General features: G+C 37.6%; 2 protein-coding genes across 9 annotated transcripts in view; both read right to left on the reverse strand.

The window, feature by feature from the left end:
* Nucleotides 1-1849: 1849 nt before the first annotated feature.
* Nucleotides 1850-13098, reverse strand: chrm3b (cholinergic receptor, muscarinic 3b). Its single transcript, XM_071462835.1, has 6 exons — nt 12775-13098; nt 8519-8589; nt 7867-8036; nt 6348-6643; nt 5274-5998; nt 1850-5151 (listed from the first exon to the last, which is right to left on the reverse strand). Exons 2-6 carry the CDS (start codon nt 8571-8573, stop codon nt 4634-4636), a joined length of 1764 nt encoding a protein of 587 aa, XP_071318936.1. The 5' UTR covers nt 8574-8589; nt 12775-13098; the 3' UTR covers nt 1850-4633.
* A 6433-nt stretch (nt 13099-19531) lies between these two features.
* ryr2a (ryanodine receptor 2a (cardiac)) overlaps nt 19532-22025 on the reverse strand; it is a 192747-nt gene continuing 190253 nt past the window's right edge. For all 8 annotated transcript variants that reach the window (XM_071462590.1, XM_071462589.1, XM_071462592.1 and 5 more), the window contains one exon: nt 19532-21979. The gene's annotated coding sequence lies outside the window, so the exon portion shown is untranslated. The remainder of the gene's footprint in view (nt 21980-22025) is intronic.

Here is a 22025-nt window from a genome sequence, read left to right on the forward strand (position 1 = left end):
TCTATGAACAAAAGAAAGCCAACTGAATTTAATGTAGTAGGAACACAGTCCCTGTTCCCTCAATTACTTTAAATTCAGTTGGAAAAGGGGAAAGTGAAACTTAACACCTCTTTTGTTTTCAAAGTGAAATCAGAAAGCTACTGACAGCTCTCACCTGCACGTGGCTCAAACCTCATGTTCTAAATACACAAAAAACCTTGACCTTTGACCTTCTAGAACAAAAATATTGCCTAGCTATCTATTGTCATTTATATGCAACTAAAAGAATTCATGATTGAGAAAACTTGCACTTTCTGTCTCTTTCTGTTCCCCTGTAAAATGAATATTGTGTATGGAGAGAATGACAATAAATTGTACTTGTACTTTGATTAAAACTAAACGAAATGGGGTCACAAATATATAAACCTTCATCAGAAAAATGCCGCAACAATAACATGATGAATGTTAGACTAATACCACTGAATGACTCTTCAGTTCAAAAACATAGTTGTTGTTAACATTTTGATCACTGTTTTGCATTCAAACATAAATTTTACATTAACCAGGTCACTGCAGTGCATGCGAACACGTTCTACTGAAACAGATTTCTTTGTCAGAAAACACAGTGACTAAATCTGAAAGGCTAAACAGAGTTAAGGGCATGGATCCAAGAGGCATCTCCCTATTCTAAAACAGAGTTCACCTTTATAACACATAAATAATGCAGCCAGACCACAACCATACACTGATGTGAAACTATACAGTCCAAAAATAAAATGTTACGTCATTTATCATCTGAAGCGCCACCAAAGTTTAATATCTGTGTGAGATGGCGGAATAAATTAAATATTCCCAAATATCAGGAAAATTAATATGGACTGTGTAACTGCCATTGCAAATGATAGCCCAGTATGCTGCATCTAGCACACAATGTGAGAGTTTAAAGACCTACTCAGGGTGACATAAAGACTTAAAGAGCTAAGGTCAGACTTGTAAAAACAAGTCTACTAGGAAACACAATCTAAACTTATCCTATCATTTACTCTCTTAGGAACTATATAGCTGTGGACCACACCATATCAACAGTGTTCATGTTCTTCCATTGCTGGTAGATCTTTGAGCAGAGAAATTGATTCAAATATTTGTCATGTTGCCCACAAAAGGCCTCTATACTGATGCCAGGATCTAGATCTAGGGGAACTGTGCTTCTCAGTAAGAGAGCATCCTACACCTTTCAAACACATCTCAAATATTGGCTTAAGTCAGTCCAGATCTGTGACCACTTTTAACTCAGTATGCAGCAAAATGCATTTTTATTTGTCCTTTTATTTGTATTTGTAAATCATGACTTGTAATGGTTTTCTTTCATGTCATTTAGGGAGTTCAGATGTATATTTGTATTTTTGCTACAATCTGGCATTTTTTCATTGTGTATTTTGAATTGATGTTCATCGCACATTGTCCCTATCAAAAAACAAACAAATAAATACATAAAACATGAATAGATCAGCTCTGCTGCTCTTTACCTCTAAGCAATAGAACTCAGTGTGGTGAATCTTCTTCTGGAAAATAAATATTATTATGAATTCTATGAGTTCTATGGGTTATAAATAAACATTTCCACCATTTTAAATTCAAATTACACTTTTTTTTTTTTTTCTGGAAATATAGTGACACTGTGTGGCAAATCAACAGTATTGCAGTGGTATTCACTCTGTAATAAACAGCAATTCAGCAGTTTATCTTGAGGCCACTTGATGACACTATTGCACTATTATTACAAAAACTATGAACTAGAGCTGTAGTAGTGAAGGACATGTCAAAATCTTTAACATATTTATTTATTTTTCAGCAATCATGGGTAAATATGTTGAAGGTAATCCATTTTATTTTATTGCTCTTCAGCTCATATAAACATGTGAACATTGATGCAAAAATGAAAATGTTGGACAGAGTTAAGTTGCACACATTAATAAAACACTGAAGTGCAATGTATGCACAATGTAACACTTCTAAATAATCTCAGATTATTTTCATTTGTGAAGACAGCAGTGGTGGAGCAGAAGTAATTGTTGCACGTGCCTTCAGTTCATGAGCGTGTAGGAGAATGCTGTATTTTAACTTTGAACTTTTCTTTAATCATCCAAGCAGGAAAATTCAACAGAGCAATGAAGCTGAAGGGACTTTTCTCTCAAAAAATCTGATTGAAAACTGGATAGATCTATGAACATATAAAACAAATGTAAAAGATCAAGGATGGATGGAGTCGTATCAGACATTCAGGTCATTGCTGGACACACTGAGGGAGAGCACTGTTTGTTCATGGGCCTGTGGAAACAGATGAGGAGCAGACAGTTTGTACTTATTTAGCCAATTACTCACCCTGAACACAACTCGCCCAGAATAAGTTTTGTTTATATACATTTCTGAATGTGGTGTGTATTGATATTTTTCCCACAGCACAACACAGAATAAAAATGAGGTTCATTATAGTTGCAATAGTTCATTGCAACAGTTCCAGCAGCAGACCAGAGAAAAACATTATTTTATTGCTTCTTGTCATTAAAGATTCCTTGGGGCAGTTTTACTTTTTAATTTATGAAGTTTTCAAATTTGACAGACCTTCACATGCTTTGTGTTATTTCCTGTACCAATCTCCTGACAAAACAGCATTACAATGTAAAGTAGAGCTCTACCATCTTCTCCGCTTTCACCACGTGCTTTGGGCTATTTTTGCCTCCTAATTTGAACTGCAGTTTAGCAGGGTGTCATGTGATCCTGTTATTATTTCATTATTTTCCAAAGGTAATGGACATGTGTCTTCACATTATAACACTATTCTATATTATTTTCACATATAAATAGAAAATTAAACAGGACAGTCAGTGTCACACAGTGTTATATGTTTCAGTTGACAGTACATTTCTGTGAAGAGCTTCATACAAACACCACAATAATAAATAATAATCAATAATTATGGCCTGACTCAACCTAGGTATCAACAGAAGGCTGCTGTGTCTGCAATGGTCATTTCTACACATGAAAAAATTCATTCTATTCTGTTACTAATTTTCTTTATTCTATTTCAGTGAGTGTGCAAACCACAGCTCTGAACAGAATTTTATTCAAGATCACAACAGGGTATGGCAAGGCAGATTTAAAAAAAAAACAACTCTTTTTTAAACTATAGTGAAGATACTGAATGAGTGTATTTAGAGTATTTTTAGTCATAGACACTCACAGTAGTTGTCAGTTTATATAGTAAAAACATCTCCCAAAATGACACAATACAGCTCTACAGAAGCAAAAACTACAGCCTGCAAAATGGCCTTAAAGATGAATCAGCACATTTTTAACAGTTTCATCAAGGTGTACCTAATAAGTGATAAGGCAACTAAATGTATGCAATATTTCAATAGACAGTAAACTGTCTGTCATTTTTTGAAAACATTATTCATTCAATCTATTTATTCTAAGTTCAGTAACCATAATGTTATTACTAAAAAAGTCATTTTGAAAAACCTCTTGGCACATACTGCACTGTCTTTGAGGTAACTATATCTATTTATTTATCTATTTTCACTGAATGCAGATATTTAAATATCTGACTGAAAATCCTTTCATAAGGCACAATGAAAACCAAACTGAAACCCATGGAAACTGTAAGCTGAGCTGTAAATTATCCTTGTAACATTAGTATTAAAAAAATAATAATCCCACAAAGCTCTTACACCCTTCAAGAAATCCGCTTCCTAAAACATGCCAAGCTATCATTCCATTATTATTTCCAATAGCGAAATAATTAAAAATATCTCTACCCACATTTACTATATATCTGAAAAGCCTAAGTCCGAAACAAACATTTTTAAAACAAATAACACACTGAATGGTTTGTTTTGTTGAGCCTCATCAGGCCTGGGGGGACAAATATGAAGTCCATCCTGTGTGGGAAACACGTGTCAGAGAATTTAGAGAGAATTTAGCATCTACCAAATTACATGCAGAATTCTAAAATTAAATTGAGATATATTATTCCTGAAATTGTCAATTTGGCCTGAGGGTGGCTGTAGCAGTGAGCTCATGGAAAAGGAAATGATTTATCCTCTGTGATGATGAGTATGTTCAGTATATTTGTGAAACTGTCCCATACATTTTGATAGATTTGATAATTGTCATAAATAATGTTAATATTGGCCTGTGGCACTAAATATAAGATCATGGGGCAAGCAAAAACATTGTAGTCCATTCTACGTCTGAGGACCATGTACAACATGGAAATCCAGTGATTAGTTATTGTGATATGAGATCATTGATGGTCAATGCGATATTTTTGAACTTGAATGCTATGCTAAATGAAAGATCAAGCAGCCACCAAAATTATTAGGAATTATCCTCTGAGGACCATAGATATCCATTTCAAAATTGGCCAGCTGCTGTCAAGATACAATATCTTGGACCGACTGACAAATCAGCCTTAGGCCCCTCAGCTAACTTGGCAAAACTTCCTGTAATGCTAAAACAAGTTTGGGTGACAAAATTCAGTTCAGCATTTTGTCCCTGAAAGATCAGGCATGTATGCTGCACTCCAAATCTGAAAATGGATCAAGAAACACATTTTTAGTTACAGATCCATGTAATAATTTGCGCCCATACACTACATTGGGTCTTTCTTCTGGAAAGCCACAGCCTTTCTTTGATGAAAATGAGGCTTGTTCTTCTTTTGATTCCACTGGCACATCAAAATATCCCTGAAAGTTGTACGGAAGGTCTTGTTACACAGGGCATAGCACATGGGGTTGACTGTGCTGTTTACATAACACAACCAGTAGCCCAGTGCCCAAAGAGTTTCAGGGATACAGTCCTGACAGAAAGTGTTGACCAACACCATGATGTTATATGGCAACCATGTAGTAATGAAGGCAAACAGGATAGCACTCAGTGTCCGTGCTGCTTTCTTCTCATTTGCCTTTTTTTCATTCTTGCGCTTACTGATCTCTGTCTTGGCCTTGGAAGCAAACCGTTTGGCCATAGCTGCATCTTTCATGGTGATGGCTGCAGGTGACTGGTCGCTAGGCGATGAGCTGACAGGGCTTGATTGTGACTCTTTTTGACTTTTGGATGACAATGACTGTATATCTTTGTTCATCTTCACCTTCCCACATTTCTTACCATCTAGATAGATAGATGGATAGTAAGAAAGAAAGAAAGAAAGAAAGAAAGAAAGAAAAAAGATAATGTATATCTATGTAATTTATGTGTCATGCAAACAAGGCCTTAGTGTTGTTATGTCTGACCTGTTGAAGGCCTTGCATCAGCTTCCCCCTCTGAGCCTGACTGGTCTCCAAATGCACCAACTTCATTGTTGTTGAGACTATCACAGCTGCTCTGCTCTGCCTCGCCCACTGTAGTTGTCAAGGTGTTGATGGACCTCTTGGATGCATGGCAACCTGGCAGCAGTGATGAAAACTGAAAGCAGAACCTACCACACCTCTCTCTGCATCCTGTTCCTCCTGGCATACTGGCATTGTCCTTGTTATTCTTCTCTGAAGCCTGCTGATTTAGTTCATAGCTGCTGCAGCTTTGGGAGCTCATCTGGCGCAACATAGCTGATGAAGTCTTCTGGCTGCTGGTCATACCCTCTCCACCAGTTTTGCCACTGCCACTTCCTTGATTCTGAGCCTGGCTTGGGCTGTTGCTTGACCCAGATCCCTTGAGGCCTTGTACATCTTTAGCTCGCTTTTCTGTCTCCTGATAGATCTTCCAAAACAGGATTGCCATAATAGTCACTGGCAAATAGAATGCAGCGATAGCAGTGCAGAATGTAATGATGGGCTCAGACAAGAACTGGATGTAGCATTCGTTGGGCTGGACTGTCCGCTCACCCACAATGTACTGCCAGAATAGGATAGCTGGGGCCCACAGAATGAAAGAGATGGACCAGGCTAATCCAATCATTGTCATGGCCCGCTTGGTTGTACGCTTGGCACGGTAAGTCAAAGGTCTGGTCACAGAGAAATACCTAAGCGGACACAGAAAGAAAGAAGCTGTACACAGAGTAACAGTCACAGTGTTGTGTATAACCATATACTACATTGTCTGTGGTAGTACCACAAAGATTCAAAGAATTTCATGCTCTATACATGGGACTTGAAATATGTCCTGTTTCTCATGGCTATGAACATGATGCCACCAGAAAATGGACCTCTATACTACACAATCAGAATATCCCATTCTTACAAACAAATCCGTGTCCTATATTATCTTTAAAAATATTATCATACAACTTTTTCACATGGGTAGTACCAACAATACAATAGAGTCCAGTAGACATTTATCAATAAAAAACAAAATACACCATGTTCTGCTACCTGTCAAAGCTGATAACGAGCAGATTCATGACCGAAGCATTACTCGCCACATAGTCAATAGCAAGCCACAAGTCACAAACCACTGGCCCCAGAGCCCACTGGTCCATGATGATGTAGGTAGTATACAGGTTCATTGACAGTGTCCCAATGGTCAGGTCAGCAAATGCCAGACTTAGGAGGTAGTAGTTGTTCACTGTCTTCAGTGCTTTATTGATCTTGAATGACACCAACACTAGGATGTTGCCAACAACAGTGACAAGAGAAAGTGATCCAGTGAGGAAGACAATTATGATGACCTGAAGATGAAAGGTGACAAGAGAAAAGACTAGTACATTAAGGCATTAACTACAATGCAATGTGTAAGACACTGTCATTGTTAATGTTATGTAAAGCACAAGTGAGAACAACGTTACAACATTAGAACAAGTTTGTATTCATTTTTTCCAACATTTCAAAAAGATATCAGAGTGAATTTTGAGCTGTGGACATTTCTGAAGACAATTACACTTTCGCCATTTATGATTCAGAAAATGTCAGAACAACCACTGCTTTACTTCAATAATAATGTCACTGCCAAGAACAATGAGTAACAGTGTACTGCACTATACTTTTTAGCATATGATAAATGGTACACTGGATTTTATGGCTATCTGTCAGGAAGAACTCAAGAAGTAGTTTCAAATCAAGTGCCATTAAAGTCACTATGGATGTCCCACAAGGGTGTATTCTGGGTCCTCTTCTGTTCACTGTTTATATAAATAATATAATTAGTAATTGCAAATGTATATGGATGGATGGATGGATGGATTTAACTAGACTTCTGGATGTACTTATAAAACATAGAAAGAATTGAGTCATTGACTCATTTAGCGTGTCTCCAAAGCTCCAAAGTTTATCTTGGAGTGCAACTGATACAAATGAGCCATAAAATTCCCTGGACCTTTGGAGCAGCCATGTAAAGAGTGCAGCTAAATGTTTGTCTGGGGCTTACTAAAGACCTAGAATTTACACAGTGAGGCCACAAAACTATCCTGCCCACTCTGTTCTGGATTGCTTAACTTACAGTGTGCACGCTTCATGTCTGCATATTCAAATGAGGTATCTGTGGTAACTTATATTTTGAAAAAGGACCACTGAACCACTTCATGTCTAAGCTTCATTTTATCCAGGACTGCAAAAGAACAAATATTTACATACAGAGGCTTATACTGCACCATGCTGCCTGAAGAAGTATCTTACAGAACATGCCTCACCAAAAGGCAGAGAAAAACAAGAATCCCAAAACATCCTCTTTACAAAACAGTTTGTGTGAGTGGGAGTATGGCTATATTACCTTTATCCTGATTACAATAACATTAACTTATTTCTATAAAGCTCACATCACAACAGTATTGATTATAAAACTGTCTATTAATGGCTTGTTGATGGCTTATTCAGTATTGCAGTGTTAGTTAAGCACTATCTAAAACCATGAGAAAAGATTTACCAGTAAAACTGTAAAATCACAGCTGATTACTACCTGCCAGATGGTATGTCCTCCCAGTGGGTCAAAGGCCTCTCCTGGCAGTATTAATGTCCTGTTAATTGGTGAATCAGAGAAGTTGTCTTCTTGTCTTGAGACATGACTAATATTATGCTGCCACTGACCAACACTGTCAGATAATATGGCCAACTCCTGGTATGAGCCACCTGAGGATTTAAAAAAAACAACAACAAAAAACATCTCAGATTGTGTCCTTCTCGAGATCACAAAAATAATTATGTCATAAATTTAAATAGTCAACAATTGTTGTCTCAGAGTATCATGAAGAATCCTAAAGACTTCTTACAGATGTAAATTTTATCAGCTAAGAGCTTTATCTCAGCAGCTGTTTGGCTTAAATCATAAAGAGTGTTTCTTTTTTCTTTTTTCTTTGGTTTATTGATTGCTCCTTTCTCTCTCTCTTTAGATTATACTAAGTTGAATCTAAAATTGGTTTAATACTGGGAAATACGATGTGTAAGTTCCTTTGGCTGCCCTGCTCCCCTTATGTATCCTTTGACATTTTATTGAATGCTTTTACAAAGGCAATTTAAAATGTGCTCGCAATCAACTACACAATACTAAGTATTGTACTTAGTACCTAAGTTGGCAGGCTCAAATATGGTGCTAACAGACTGGTCTCTCATACCAGGAGAACTGTTGGTAAGGAATTGGATAGAAGTAGAGCTGGTGTTCGGGTTCATGATGACCAATGGACACCTGGAAGAAAAAGCAGAAAATAGATTTCCAAATATAAAAATAAATGATTGGGGTGTTAAACATGTTTAATTCTTTAACATTTTACAAAAGATGTGGGCCAAAAAAGCTATTCCATTTAAAGATTAAGTTCGCATTTCAATCAGTTGAAACAGCAGTTTTGAAGAGAGCACGTTATCATCACTTGCAAATTGTGTTACAATGAAGCAAATGGTACTGTAACCACACAGACCTATACTGTACATGTTGACTTACTAATTACCAGCCAGAACATTAGTTTTAATAAATAAAGATTTACCAACATGCCAATATAAATATATCAATAAAACAAATTCTAGTCTTCAGACAGTTGCAGTTTATGGTGGCCATGGGTGGCTAGACTACACTTTTTGTGGGGCTCCCTACCATATTACTAAAAAAGGAGAGAACTGAGTGAATAATTGACTACATATAGCAGAAGATTATAGAAGGGAGTGAAGATAAAATGCTCACACAGAGACAACAGACACATAAACACTCATACAACTATAACTTGTAATAAAAACACAGCAATGCCTTGTAATACAGGCTCAAAAATTCAAAGGAAGCCACAGTTACTGAGTGTATGTTCAGAGGTAGTAATGGTAGTAATGCTATTGAGCTGATAGCTTTACTTAGTTTCACAAACTCTTTGGATACCTTAAATCCAAAGGCACAAAATAAACAATGGATCCGCACTTAAAAAATGTAATCTCAACACTAAAAACTGATTAATATAAAGGGAAAAAGGACTGCAACACTCTTGAGAGGGTTGTCACATAGCTGACTTGAATGTCTTACATGGATAACTAAAAAATCATTAATCTGTGCAAAATGAATAATGGGACACAGAGGGTTGCTAAGGATAGGATTACACACTGTAGGTTGTGTCTTCCAAATTGTTGTTGCCGCTCAACTTCAATATCATGTATGTCTAACCATGACTTTTATGAACCATCACAATCTGGTGTAAGAGCACAGTGCAAAAACTGCCTTCATTGACAATAATGTAGAATATATAAATAACCTCTCCTTCTTTTCATTAACAACATGCTTCCTTTGGGCCATGTGAAAGAATTCAAGGTAGACCTTACTGTAAGTGTGAGTGATGAAGATTGCTGACAGGGTCACCACCACTACCATACACCCTGATGATACACCAGTTGGTCCATGTTATCAGAACATTTCAGTACTGGTGTTTATTTTGGCCAACAGTTCACCCTTGCATAGATTGTCCAGCACAGAACAGTTAAGAACTGCCTGTTTAAAACGCATGTGAGCTGGCAGCAGAGACAGCTGAGCAGACAACCGGCAGAGAAGCAGAGTTTGTTGGCCTGGTAAGTGTTTACTTCATGGCAAGTATTGGCTTATGAAATTGATAATACAAAAACCAACAAAAGATGACAAATACAAACCAGTGTGATGCCTGACAAAAGTTGTGTCAACCATAGCCATGTCATATTCACTAAAGGATATTATGCATATGAACATACTATACATCTATTAGATTATAGTGTTTGTGTGAATGGCATTCCAAACCTGACTGGCAGGTTCGTACATAATAATGTCAAGCAAATTCATCTTTAATATGCTGCAGCCTGGTGTTCCTTCAAGCTGGTGACTGCGTTTTTTAAATTGCAGACTCATTCCACATATTTATCAGTTGTATCTAAACAGAGAGTGGCACATAGGCAGGACAGAAGCTCAAAGCCTTGCTGGCAGAAGACCTTTGTGATTTCAGGTTTCAGTTGCGATTTGGTTAAGTTTAGGAAACAAAGCTGCTTGTTTACATTTAGGAAAAGATTGTGGTTTCTGGCTGAAAGCCTTAAGGCAAACTTCTCCAATGTGCTGAACAGCCAGACTGCTGCTTGCGCAAGAACTGGCATATTATTGCATTGATAAACTCATGGTTATGATTTTATTTATTATCAGTGTCTACCTTGCTACAGAAGGAGTGCGAGTGTAAATGGTGTTGCTTTTTTCATAAGAGGTAGGTAATTTCAAATGCAACATTTCAAACAGAGCTCAACAAATATCACTAGGCACAAAAGCTGCTAGCTACGGGTATGGTATAGGAAATCAATTTAGGGATTATTTTGAAGTGAATAATCTTTCCCTGCTGCACTGCTACCCCAGATCTTTAGGGTTCCCTCACCTGCCAAATCCCATTTTATCCCCAGGTAATAGCTGTATTATATTTCATTTAAAACATTACATCTACCTAAGAGTGTCCCTACAACATATACATTAAGCCAGTAACATGACCATTTTATGCCAAAAGAGTATAGTATTGCTGACCCAGGAATTGTAAGAATTACTCTATCCAACAGGCTAAATCAAAAGGATCTGTAACAGTGAAACAATAATGTATATCCAGAGTGCACAATTACTTCACAGCAGCACTGTTCTGCATACAATAGACCAGTGATAAATGATAAATGCATATAATACTATGTGTCTTTCCCAAAAGCAGCATTATCTGATAACCAGGGAGCTACCAGTGGAGTTGCATGATGTAACATTCAAACTATGATCCATATTCCACAGACAGAGGTCAACAGGAGCACAGCAGAGTAGCATCTCAGGCTTGATCACATACTCCACCATACATAATTTGCAACATTCACAGGCTGGAAGATCCTCAACCTTGTCGCTCCACTAGTGCTGGCACCTACCACTGTTTGGTTTAGGTGCCTTAACAGTTGGTGTGGTACTATGTATAATGTGCATGGTTTTATATGCAGGCGCACCGAGACAAAATAGTATTCACATTGATGGTGCAAGACGGAGTGGAAAAATATTCAGAGTGCTCCAGATCCCTGTGCATTGCTGATTCTGGCATAGATTAGCATAGCCTGTAAAGAATAGATGACATTACTAATACAGGCTGTACTAATTAAAGCCAGAACCATCATATCTCCTCAGAAAATGTCTTCTCTCCGATGTGTAATATTGGGGAACAGAAAGGTTTGATATGTTATGTTTAAGGAGCTACACTCCTACACCAATCAATACAATCAACAAAAATATAAAAAACAGCAATAAAATAAAATATACATTTAACAAATTCAGCCAGTCCCATTAATACTTAAACTGTGTTATCTGACCTCTTTTCTGTTTTCCATGTAATACTCACAGAGTAGGGAACAAAATTTTAAAATATTGAGAAAAGTGAAAAACTAGTAGGTAAAAGAGTGAATTAATCTTCTTATTTCTGAAAAGACCAGTGAGGTGGGATAACTAAATCTAATAGTGAAATGTTTTCTTCCCAGTAATTTAAAATGTCAGTTCACTAGCTTCATACAAACAAATGAGACTGATAGAAATTTGACATAAACAACTGGAAAGTTGCATTTTTAAACAATACCCAGATTACACTTAAAGAGTCATTAGATGCTGTAATTGTTCCTCTTGTGAAGAGATCATTTCTTAAAGCTATTTAAGTGTAAGTGATGGGCCACAAAAATCCACAAAGTTCCATTGTGAAGTTCAACCAAATTTAATATAAGGCTTTAGCTGTCTGTGTGTTTGCTACCCTTCCACTGCAGTTGAGCGTGACAACAATGTTGGGGGCATTTTGTACACTATAACTTTGGTAGATACCAACTGAACTTAAGTATCCATTATTGCATAGAATCAGGGCATGAAAAAGGAAATATCACTCATATGCTGTTAAATAATAATACTTCTTTTCAGATGCTTACTTGAACAATTTCTGAATTTATGGAAAATGACAGAAGATAAGCCTCATCTGAAATGAGTTGATTGTTTCTTTTATACTTCTGTGCCATGAAAGCTGCAGGAGACATATTATTAAGCAGATCTGCTTGAAAAGTGTGAGCAGCATGTGGATAGGAGACACTACACGAAAACATTAAAAATAATTCTGGAGGACTCATTCACTTAATTTATCATATTAATCCCTGTATGATATTCCTGTACTAATACCTTTTATTTGTGATTGTCATTAATTAGACAGTAACCATGCAAAGACTACCACAGGAAGAACTTAGATGTGCCTTGATTTCTCACACTAAAAAACAAGAAATTCAGAGAAACCTAAACGGATATTTAACTTGAGCACCAACCACTACCAGTTAAGAGGTTAAAGACACTGACTGTATATGTATGGCAATATGCCCCTAAGAAATTAAAGTAAAATGTACTTACAAGTCCTCTCAGGTTACCAGTGTTGAGTATGATATCCTACTGGGAAGCTCAGCTTTGCTGCTGCAGCATGCTGCTCTCTACTGAGGCTCAGACTATTTGGTTGGTGTGTGACTGGAACCTCCAGCTCCACCCTAGACAATCACTTTGCAACTGTTTGCAGTGGAACCTTTCTGAGATCTATGACAGTGGCAATTATAGGATTTTTTCATGAGGGGGGCCCCAGGAGATCACGTGTTAGTAATGGATAGCCTCTGACAATGCAAATAATAAGCTCAAAGTGATACACCTGTACAGATCAGGGCTCTGTGGGGAGCAGACCATCTATTGCAGTTCTTGTTTCTGAAGATAGTCTTTTATGACTCAGGCTCTGGCTGTATGTTTGGACTTGTTGTCCTGCTGCAGAATGCATCTGGGGCTGATCAGACACCTCCTGATGGGACTGGTGATGGAGAAGGAACCAAATATCTAAATTGCCTAAAACTTTGATATAGTACTGTATACATGTATATATTTCTACACATATAATTGTCTTTTTTGAATGGTCAGATAAACTGATTGAAACAGAAGTGATGTAGATTTTTATGTGTTTGTTAAAGCAAAACTACGTCAAAATATATGCATCAAAAAACTTATTTACCATATGATATATAACAAGACATAAGACAGAAATGAAAACACTTGGTCTACCAAGTTCTCACTTTAGCTGGAGCTTGGAGGGACAACTGATTGACCTTGGGTAGATGTTCATAGGCACCATAAAGGAAAGTAAGGAAATGGGGGGTGAAACTATATGAGCAGTTGCAACATTGCAATTTAAGATTTTCAGTTTTAAAACATACTGTATGAAGAGCATCAGATTCAGTGTCCAGATTTCCTGGTCCCTGGTTAGACACTTGAGGATACATGCAGTAGTTCTTGCCACTGTCTATTGCATTAGGTGCTGTCAAAAATAATGCTTTTGCCATGTGAACCTTAAATACAACAGTTTACAAGTAGTGGAACCATTGTTTACATTTTTGCTGGACGTTGTAGGGTTTGCAACATCCAGATGAATTGGCTCTGAGTAAACCTCTTAGCAAGCATTGCAAGAACAAAACTCTTGGTGCTATGTCTTCATTTCATTAAGCAGTTGAATTGGTCCTCAATGATCAAATGAAATTCTGAGTGAATTCTGGGAATTGATAGACACTGCTAAAGCTAGAAAACATGATGCATCATAGCAGCGTTTGTATTTAGTCAACTTTAATATGAGATTGAAAGTTGAAAATTAATTTGTGCACCAGCATTGCACTGTCGTATCTGTGTGGTTTATAAAATGCAGTTTAAGAGTACTAATTTCTCTTGTTGCAGACTGAAGTACCCCAGCGGTCCTCAGCATTAGACTGAAGCTCCAATGTTCGTTCCAGGGTAAAGGAAACCTAAGGTACTGAGAGAGTAGGGGCTTGCCTCAGGATGTTTTCCTCATGTGAATGGTTATTATGGTAAAATATAGCAAAAAGGAAAGTCCTATTCTGTGTAAAGGAAAACTAAGCATATTTTACTATCCATCCTTCAACCACACTTAAGAATTCTTCTCCTCATGGGGGTGGGAAGTTTATGATCAGATGTCTGGACATATCTGCAGAGGATTGTCAGGATAGAGCAGGTTGCAAAAGGATCCTTAACCAGGTTGATTGCAGGGTAGGACATAGGGACCAGGACCAGGTTTCTAGGCCTCTCAGTTCAGGATCTCCCTGCCTAAGATTCTTAGCCAGAGTCTGTGTGCTCTCCCCTTTTAATGTAACTGATGACTTTTTCTTTACTGATGGTAATTTGTTGTAATTATTTTAATCATCATTTTATCTTCCATATTTTATATTTTATTTACTTTTTATTCCTTGTTTAATGTTGAGCACTTTGTAACTTTGTTTTTTCTGGAAAGTATCATATTGATAAAATGGCTACTTTAATCATTCAATTACAGCTACGCTGCTGACTGTTGAATTCTGTCTCTTTTTTCACCTTCATCTTGAACATCTGCAGTAGTCATTTAACCGCCACAAAAAACTGTGCTTGCACCAATGTCCATGCTTGGTGATGGGTTGTCTCACAACAACAGGCCCACATTGGCCAGATTGTGTATTTTGGCCCACTGTCTGGTTGCGCTAATGCCCCACTACATTTTCCATTAATCAGCCTCTCAACTGTTTATAGGAATGCCACTCGAGCGTAGATGGCAAATAATTATATAATTGTGCTGCCAACTAAACAGTGCTTTTTGTGGTTATATACTCTGATTTTACATCATACTATTCTACCTTCAATTATCTTAAATGCTGCACAATCCATTTGTACCATACATACAACAGACTAACAGACAAGTGAAAATATAACATTCTGGCTCCATGTGATACCTTGTATTTGATGACTAGGGCGGATAGCTTTATGTTCTGCTGTTATGTTCTTAATAAACTAGTGTCTGTTAGGTTGTGTAAGGTAGCGTAAGACTTATTTTTGATTTTTAATCTGCTTATGGTGGAATACTTTTACATGTTTAGTTTACTCATGATTGATTTCTAATTCCTCATCGGTCATAGATTGATTGAAGCTAATTAACAAAGTTTCAGGAGCAGGACCACACCTCAACCACACCTCTTCTGGCAATCTCATAAATACCAACCTGATCCTCGTCTCCACTTTCCAGTCATATTCTGGAAACCAAGAACGCAATCAGCCACGCTAAAACATACTTAATTAATCTATCCACTCACCTCATCCAGAGCATGGATTTTGTTTCTTTATCCACATCAGACAATGATATTTTGGACTGAACCAGGACGATCAACTGCAAAGTTTCCATTAGCCCACGTTTTCCAATCCAGCCAAAATACAGGCCTCCATGCCCGAAGACCCCACACTAGGTGGTCCAAATGCCGTCCAGGAAGCAAGTGACTCAGGCTGGCTCCGTCTATCCCACCCGGTTCCTCTATCCTCAAAGTTCAAAACTATAGTTCACCTGGCAAATCCACAGTGTCTCCAGGCCCACCTGTTCTTCAGCAAAGAGAGGACAAGGTAACACGAGTCCACCAAAGTCGCCACATTTCTCCTACTCCTTCACCTCAGGGGATAACTTCAGCACCCCGCTATCATCCCGACACTGGTCACACGACACGCAGCTGGCTGCTGCGTCTCCACACTCCAACAAGGTCCACTGAGGGTCAGCCCTAGACAAAAACCTCTGATTGGACTTTCAGCAGAAAAGGTAGGCTTATTAATTAAAATAATAATAATAATAATAATAATAATTTAGATTTTTGGCCTGATCTACACCACCAGGGCTACAGCAACCACCTCCTGCCATCATCCTGTGCAATCACTGACTTCAGTGACCCTTGTCACCTCCTGGAGCTCTTGGCACCGGGATGCCAGTGACCCTCGTTGCCTCTTCCTTGAACCACAGCGGCTCATAGTATCTGGAGCTCATGGTACTGGGATGCCAGTGACCCTGCCACTGCCTTTCTCAAACCACAGCAGCTCACAGTAGCTCCTGCCATCAGGATGCCAGAATCCTCTGCCTCTCAGCACCAATAGCCCCTGCTGGTAGTATTAGCAGAGGCTATTGGCACCAGGATGATGGCTCCAAACTTTTCTCCACACCCCTGCAACAGCATGTTCCAACTTAACTTCATCCACAGCAAATCCTCCTATGTGTCATGCTACCTCTTTCACCTCCCATCCTTCCCAGTCCCCACCAATATCTGTAAACAATGACAGACAATAAGTTTGTAGCTGTCACACTCAAAACAGAGCTCTATTGTTAAATTTTAGTTCCCTGTGTAAGTAAGCACAAGGAGTAAGTAAGGCCCTACTTACTTACTCCTTACACCTACACCTACTTACGGCACCTTTACCTCCTAAACCAGCATCATCCACCTCTCCCGTCATCTTTCCTACAACTTCTGGTATTGACTTCAATGATGCCAGATACACCACATCAAAGTGCTGCTTCCTCCACATCTGCTCCTTCTGCAGAGGTGGCCAGGCTCATTTTGCATGTCCACACTACTAAACAAACATAACATCCCGTTCCTTGTCCATCTTCTGGACAACTTATAATTTCCCTTCTGTCATCGCCACCCACTTCCGACCTGGTCACCTTGACTTCGGTATTCTCTGACTTGTCAGCAGAGAAACAGGGGACCCATCCATGTCCCTCCAGTTCCTAGGAATCACCCTTGATGCAAACCTGTTTCAGGCTATAATCCTGGTCGAAAGCTCAATCGAATCAGCCTTTTGATCTCTAATTTCCTCCTTGCTCCATGCTGCACCAAACGTTAACATTTCTCCCTTGTAGGCTACCTCAACTTTGCCCTACACTTTATTCCACACCTGCTATCCATCACTTCTTCCACCCCCTCTCTCTTGGCTGCGATCTCTTCAGACAACTCAAGCCATGCCAAACTTCGTTTATGGCTTAATCTTCTTGCTCATCCTCATGACATTCATCTGTACACTGATGCCACTCCTTCTGCCGGTTTCAGGGGTTTCTATAATGGGAGATAGTTCGCAGAGGAATGGCTCCTGGAGCTGGCAAAAGAATACAAAGTCTTCCTCCTGCCTTCTCTGAAATCTACTCTGTAATAGCCACCACCATTCCATGGGGCCACAAGTGGTCCCGCAAGTCCATTCTCATATACTCAGGCAATCTTGCAGTAGTAGACATAGTTAACAATGGATGCTCCAATTCCCCATCCATCATGCCATGCATGTGCCGCCAAGCTCCGCACTCAGTCACACCAATATATCCTTTGTTCCCAGTCACTCCAACTCCATTACTGACTCTCTTTCTCTATTCACATCGCTCATCCTCCATATTCAGCACTGACACTCAACATGTAAATCCTTCATCAGCACCCCTGAACCTTGATTCCCTAAACCACGTCATCAACAGTCTATCTCCCTCTACCCTTTCATCATACTTGATGGCTTGGAAAAGTTTCCATGACTCTCATGACCAGCATAATATAACCTTCCCATGGCTCAATCTCATCACTCCGACTTGCCTACACCGAGATGGCAATCAAAACACAAATAATTAAAGCAGCAGTCGGCAGGCTTGCAAAAATCCAGGACTTAGGCAGAAAATTTGAGTAGACAGAAGTTTCAGGGTCCTCGCCACTTCCCACTGAGCTCCAAAACTGTTTCCGAAGAATTTTTGCAAATTGCATTACAGGCTGTAGGTGGAGACAGGAGCCATATTTTTTTCAAAATTACCTGCTTTGTGTACTACTGTCAGAATATATTGACAGATTCAGGAAATAACACAAAAAATGGTTGCCTACTGAAGCTTTAAAGTTCATACAATCATAGGTCGATGGTCTTCTCAACTTCCCTATGAAGCCTCCTCACATCGCATCCAAAATCAAGAAACACATTCATCCATCTGTTTAATAAATCTTTCAAACATACCCTGTTGATGGTGTGGTCCTTGCTAGTGAACTGAAAAATTAATGATTGCTGTTATGACTTTTGATTGATTACTTTACCAATGGTTGATTTCATTATTGCTGATTGGTGATTTTGTCTGACTCGGTTATTCTGCTCAGATACACATCACATCATCTTTGTTTTGACATTTTAAATTACATGTGTACTTGTTTATTGCACATCATGCCTGTTCTCTATGATAACTGTCTGCCTGGTTCATTTTTGTGCTGCATCTAAATGGGTGTCTGATGTTAAACTGGTCCTTTCTACTGGTGCTGAAAATGATGTTAATATTTAATTAATTAAAATATTATAATATATATTTATATTATCTCCCTTTATATACACAGCCTCAAATTTGAAAGAAACTGTGCTATGGAACAATGAGCTTTCAGACTTTTATTTCTTCTCTGTTAAAATCCCCTGTTGTAGTGCCAACAGTTATGCAGCTTTACTTGGTGTAGATTTACTTTTTTTTTTATATATGGTTGATTAAATTTAAGAACATAGTTCAAATAAATGACTGTTTTTTGAGCAGCTGAATTCTTATATGCACACAGCATAAACTGTGGAAACTGATATAACACAGAAAATGAAGTGACCAGCCTCTAGCACAGACACTGCAGTTCCAGCACAAAGTATAATAATACAGATATTGTAGTGAATTTCACAGATACAAATAGTAATTTTGCCAAGTTACACTGAAAAATAACCTGATTATTGAATGTGATTTTCATCAGCATTTAACCAGTTTACAGTAGCCTAAACTGGCCATTTTACAGTTGACACATCTTCAAATGTTTCAACTGCTAAAAAAGTGAAGACAGAATTTGAGTGATTATTTTTTCAATTATGCGCATCAGTAGCACGAAAAAAGAGGAAAACAATAAATGGCTACAACTAGAGATTTTGCAAATTATATTTTTAAAATCAATTTTATCCAACTTATATTTATTAAATTATATTATAATTACTATTTATTATTCAAAATAAACAGATATTTTTCCACATTTTTAAAATGAAAGCTGAAAATAATGAGATCTAAACATAGTGCAAGAAATCCTTTCTTCATAAAGCTTTTATTGTTTGTTGAGCCTGTCAGAGGTGAGTTGGTTAAATTGCATTACCATTGAAACCTGCAAAGTGGTATATGCAGGTTTAGATAACAGTAACTGTATGTAACTGTATGGTCTGTATGAAAAATAACCACAAAACAGAAATAACAGAAAACAGAACAGAAACAGAAAACTGTAAAATGAAAAAAAAATGTTGAATTAAGAATATTCTCCTCTTCACAAGTTAATAAAGTTTTATTTTCAAAATCATGCAAATCCATTCAGTACTCAGTCCCTCTTTACACATTTATGTCTCAGACATTAGCATTAGCCTATTGTGCGGCAAACTAAACATGCCCCCTCTGTGGTAAATATGGAAAATACTGATTTATTTTACACAAGAAATAGACCACTGAGTGATGATATCATTCAGTCCTCTGTGTATTGATATGAAAAGAAAAACATAGGCATGACATCAACATAGTATAATGAGGTCAGTGCTATATACATAACACCTATAGTAGCTGGTTTCAGCTGTAACTGTATCCCCTGTGTTATCATTCTTGTCAAGTCATCAGTGCTAAATGTCAATGTTAAACGTGCCTCCTCAGCTAACTGTAAAGATGCAATCGGTAAAGATATCTTCTGCTCCACCCTGTGTCTGAGTAAACTCTATGGCATTTGATTTACAGCACTTCAAACATTTCGTCATGTACAAACAGACCAAAGTGAGAAAATTGACAGATTCATTTACCTCACAATCAAATGTCATCCATGTTTTTCACAGTGGGAGTTTGAGCACTCTGATTAGCATTAGATGTTATTAGTTGTAGAGAACTGACGTGTTACAGGTAGCTAGTTTATATGGCTAACTGCATCATACTGTAGGTTGCTTATTACAAAGACTAACAATGTTCAATATTTAATAAAGAAAACATTATGAAATACATGTTATACAGACAAAATATATAAACATATATAATATATAAACAAATAGTAAAATAATCCAAAACAGTTCAGCTCAGCTCATTATCATAAATATTAAGTTATTCTATCCCAGCAGTTTGTCTTTCAAAATGTCCTTTAAAGTATGTTTTATTTCATAAAGCCACTTTTAATCATAAAGTCCATCTCAGTCAAGACACACAGAGCAGGGCAAGTTATGTGATTGGCTGCAAGAATGAATGAGTAGACAGCAAATCACAAAAGTTGCTCTACCCATGGATGAAATAACAGTTCATAACAATGAGCTTTAAGATGTATTGGATAATTTCATGGTCAGTGAGGCATTTGACATTGGGTTTTAAAGAAACCAGACCAAGTGCGGGAGTGTCTGCTGAGCCAGGGGAAGTGTAACATTCAGGACCAGCTCTGCCTGTTTCAAAGTTAAATGTCGAAAGCTGAAGAGTGACGGGCAAAGTTCAGCCAAACCTGCATGTATGTGAAGGTGGTTTTGTGCAAAGAGCCAATAAAATATTGACTATGTACTGCACCTTTAAGATTAAGTGGTGAACTAACTTAACAGAACAACCTTTGTTTTTGTATTTCCTTACCATTATTTAAGTAAATGAACTAAAGAAATAGCTAATAAAAAGAATAAATACATATTTTTATTTAAATCTGAGACAAATTTCAGCAAGCTCATTGTTTTGCCTTTGTTTGCACTTTACAATGGTCAGTCATCTCCCACACTCTCCCAGAAGGGCTATTGCTTGAGCTTAAAACCAAATGATACTTAAACAAACCTAGTATTCATAGTATATTAAAACAGAGATGGTTCAGATGGAGAAAAGCAGGAGCCACATTCTTTTTTTCAAAGGGATGCAGTTGTGGCAAATGAGTTGGAGAGTTACAATGAAGCCCACAACACTTAAATACAATATCACATAAATCTTAATTCATTTTAAATAATCCTATTAAACAATTAATGGGCGACACAGACTCAGTGTCATTGTTATACTTGTTCATTAAACCCGCATAGTAAACATGCAATGACATTTTTTTTTTTTTTGAGAATTTTCATAGAAAAAGAGTAACTCTGTTTGCTGTATTGCATAAGATCATCACACGAAAAGGAAAAAAAAAAAAAAAAACAGGAAAGAAAAGATTATGGATAAACAGTCCTTATTTGCAAGGGTTATTGGACATTTGTTGAACATCATTTGCCAGCTGTGAGCATTCATTCATTCAACACACACTTCCTGTTATTGTGGAATGAATTTACAAAAATAACTGAAGAAAGAAATAAAACTATAGTCCAGTAATACTTCTACTTGAAATAAATCATTTAGTTCTGATGTTATCATTCATTTGGCCTTTATTTGTACATTCTGACCCAAATCCTACAAGGTCCAGACTTTGTAAGTCTGTGGAAGATTTCTCTTCCACTTTAAACTCGGCCAGTTCAGTTCCTGCTTTACAGTGAGGGAGTGACAATTTAATACCAAACAGAAATAAGTGAGCAAACATTCCAACTGAAATGGATGATTTCTGTATCTCAATGGCGACTCTCCTATAGTGCATGAGACAGAATGTATAGTGTGTATGTCTGCAGCAGTGTGTACTTAAACAAAGCTAAGTTAACAAGATGAATTAATCTTTAACATCAGTGGCATGGCAGCATCATAATGATATAATCTGGTAAGTATCATGAAAACCGTTGATGCTATTGTAGCAGCAGTTAACTAAACAAGCATTGCCACACACACACACACACACACACACACACAC

This window comes from Trachinotus anak, unplaced genomic scaffold (genome assembly GCF_046630095.1).
Source record: "Trachinotus anak isolate AG129_WGS33_773 ecotype Australia unplaced genomic scaffold, CSIRO_AGI_Tana_v1 ptg000025l, whole genome shotgun sequence".
Classification (NCBI taxonomy): Eukaryota; Metazoa; Chordata; class Actinopteri; order Carangiformes; family Carangidae; genus Trachinotus; species Trachinotus anak.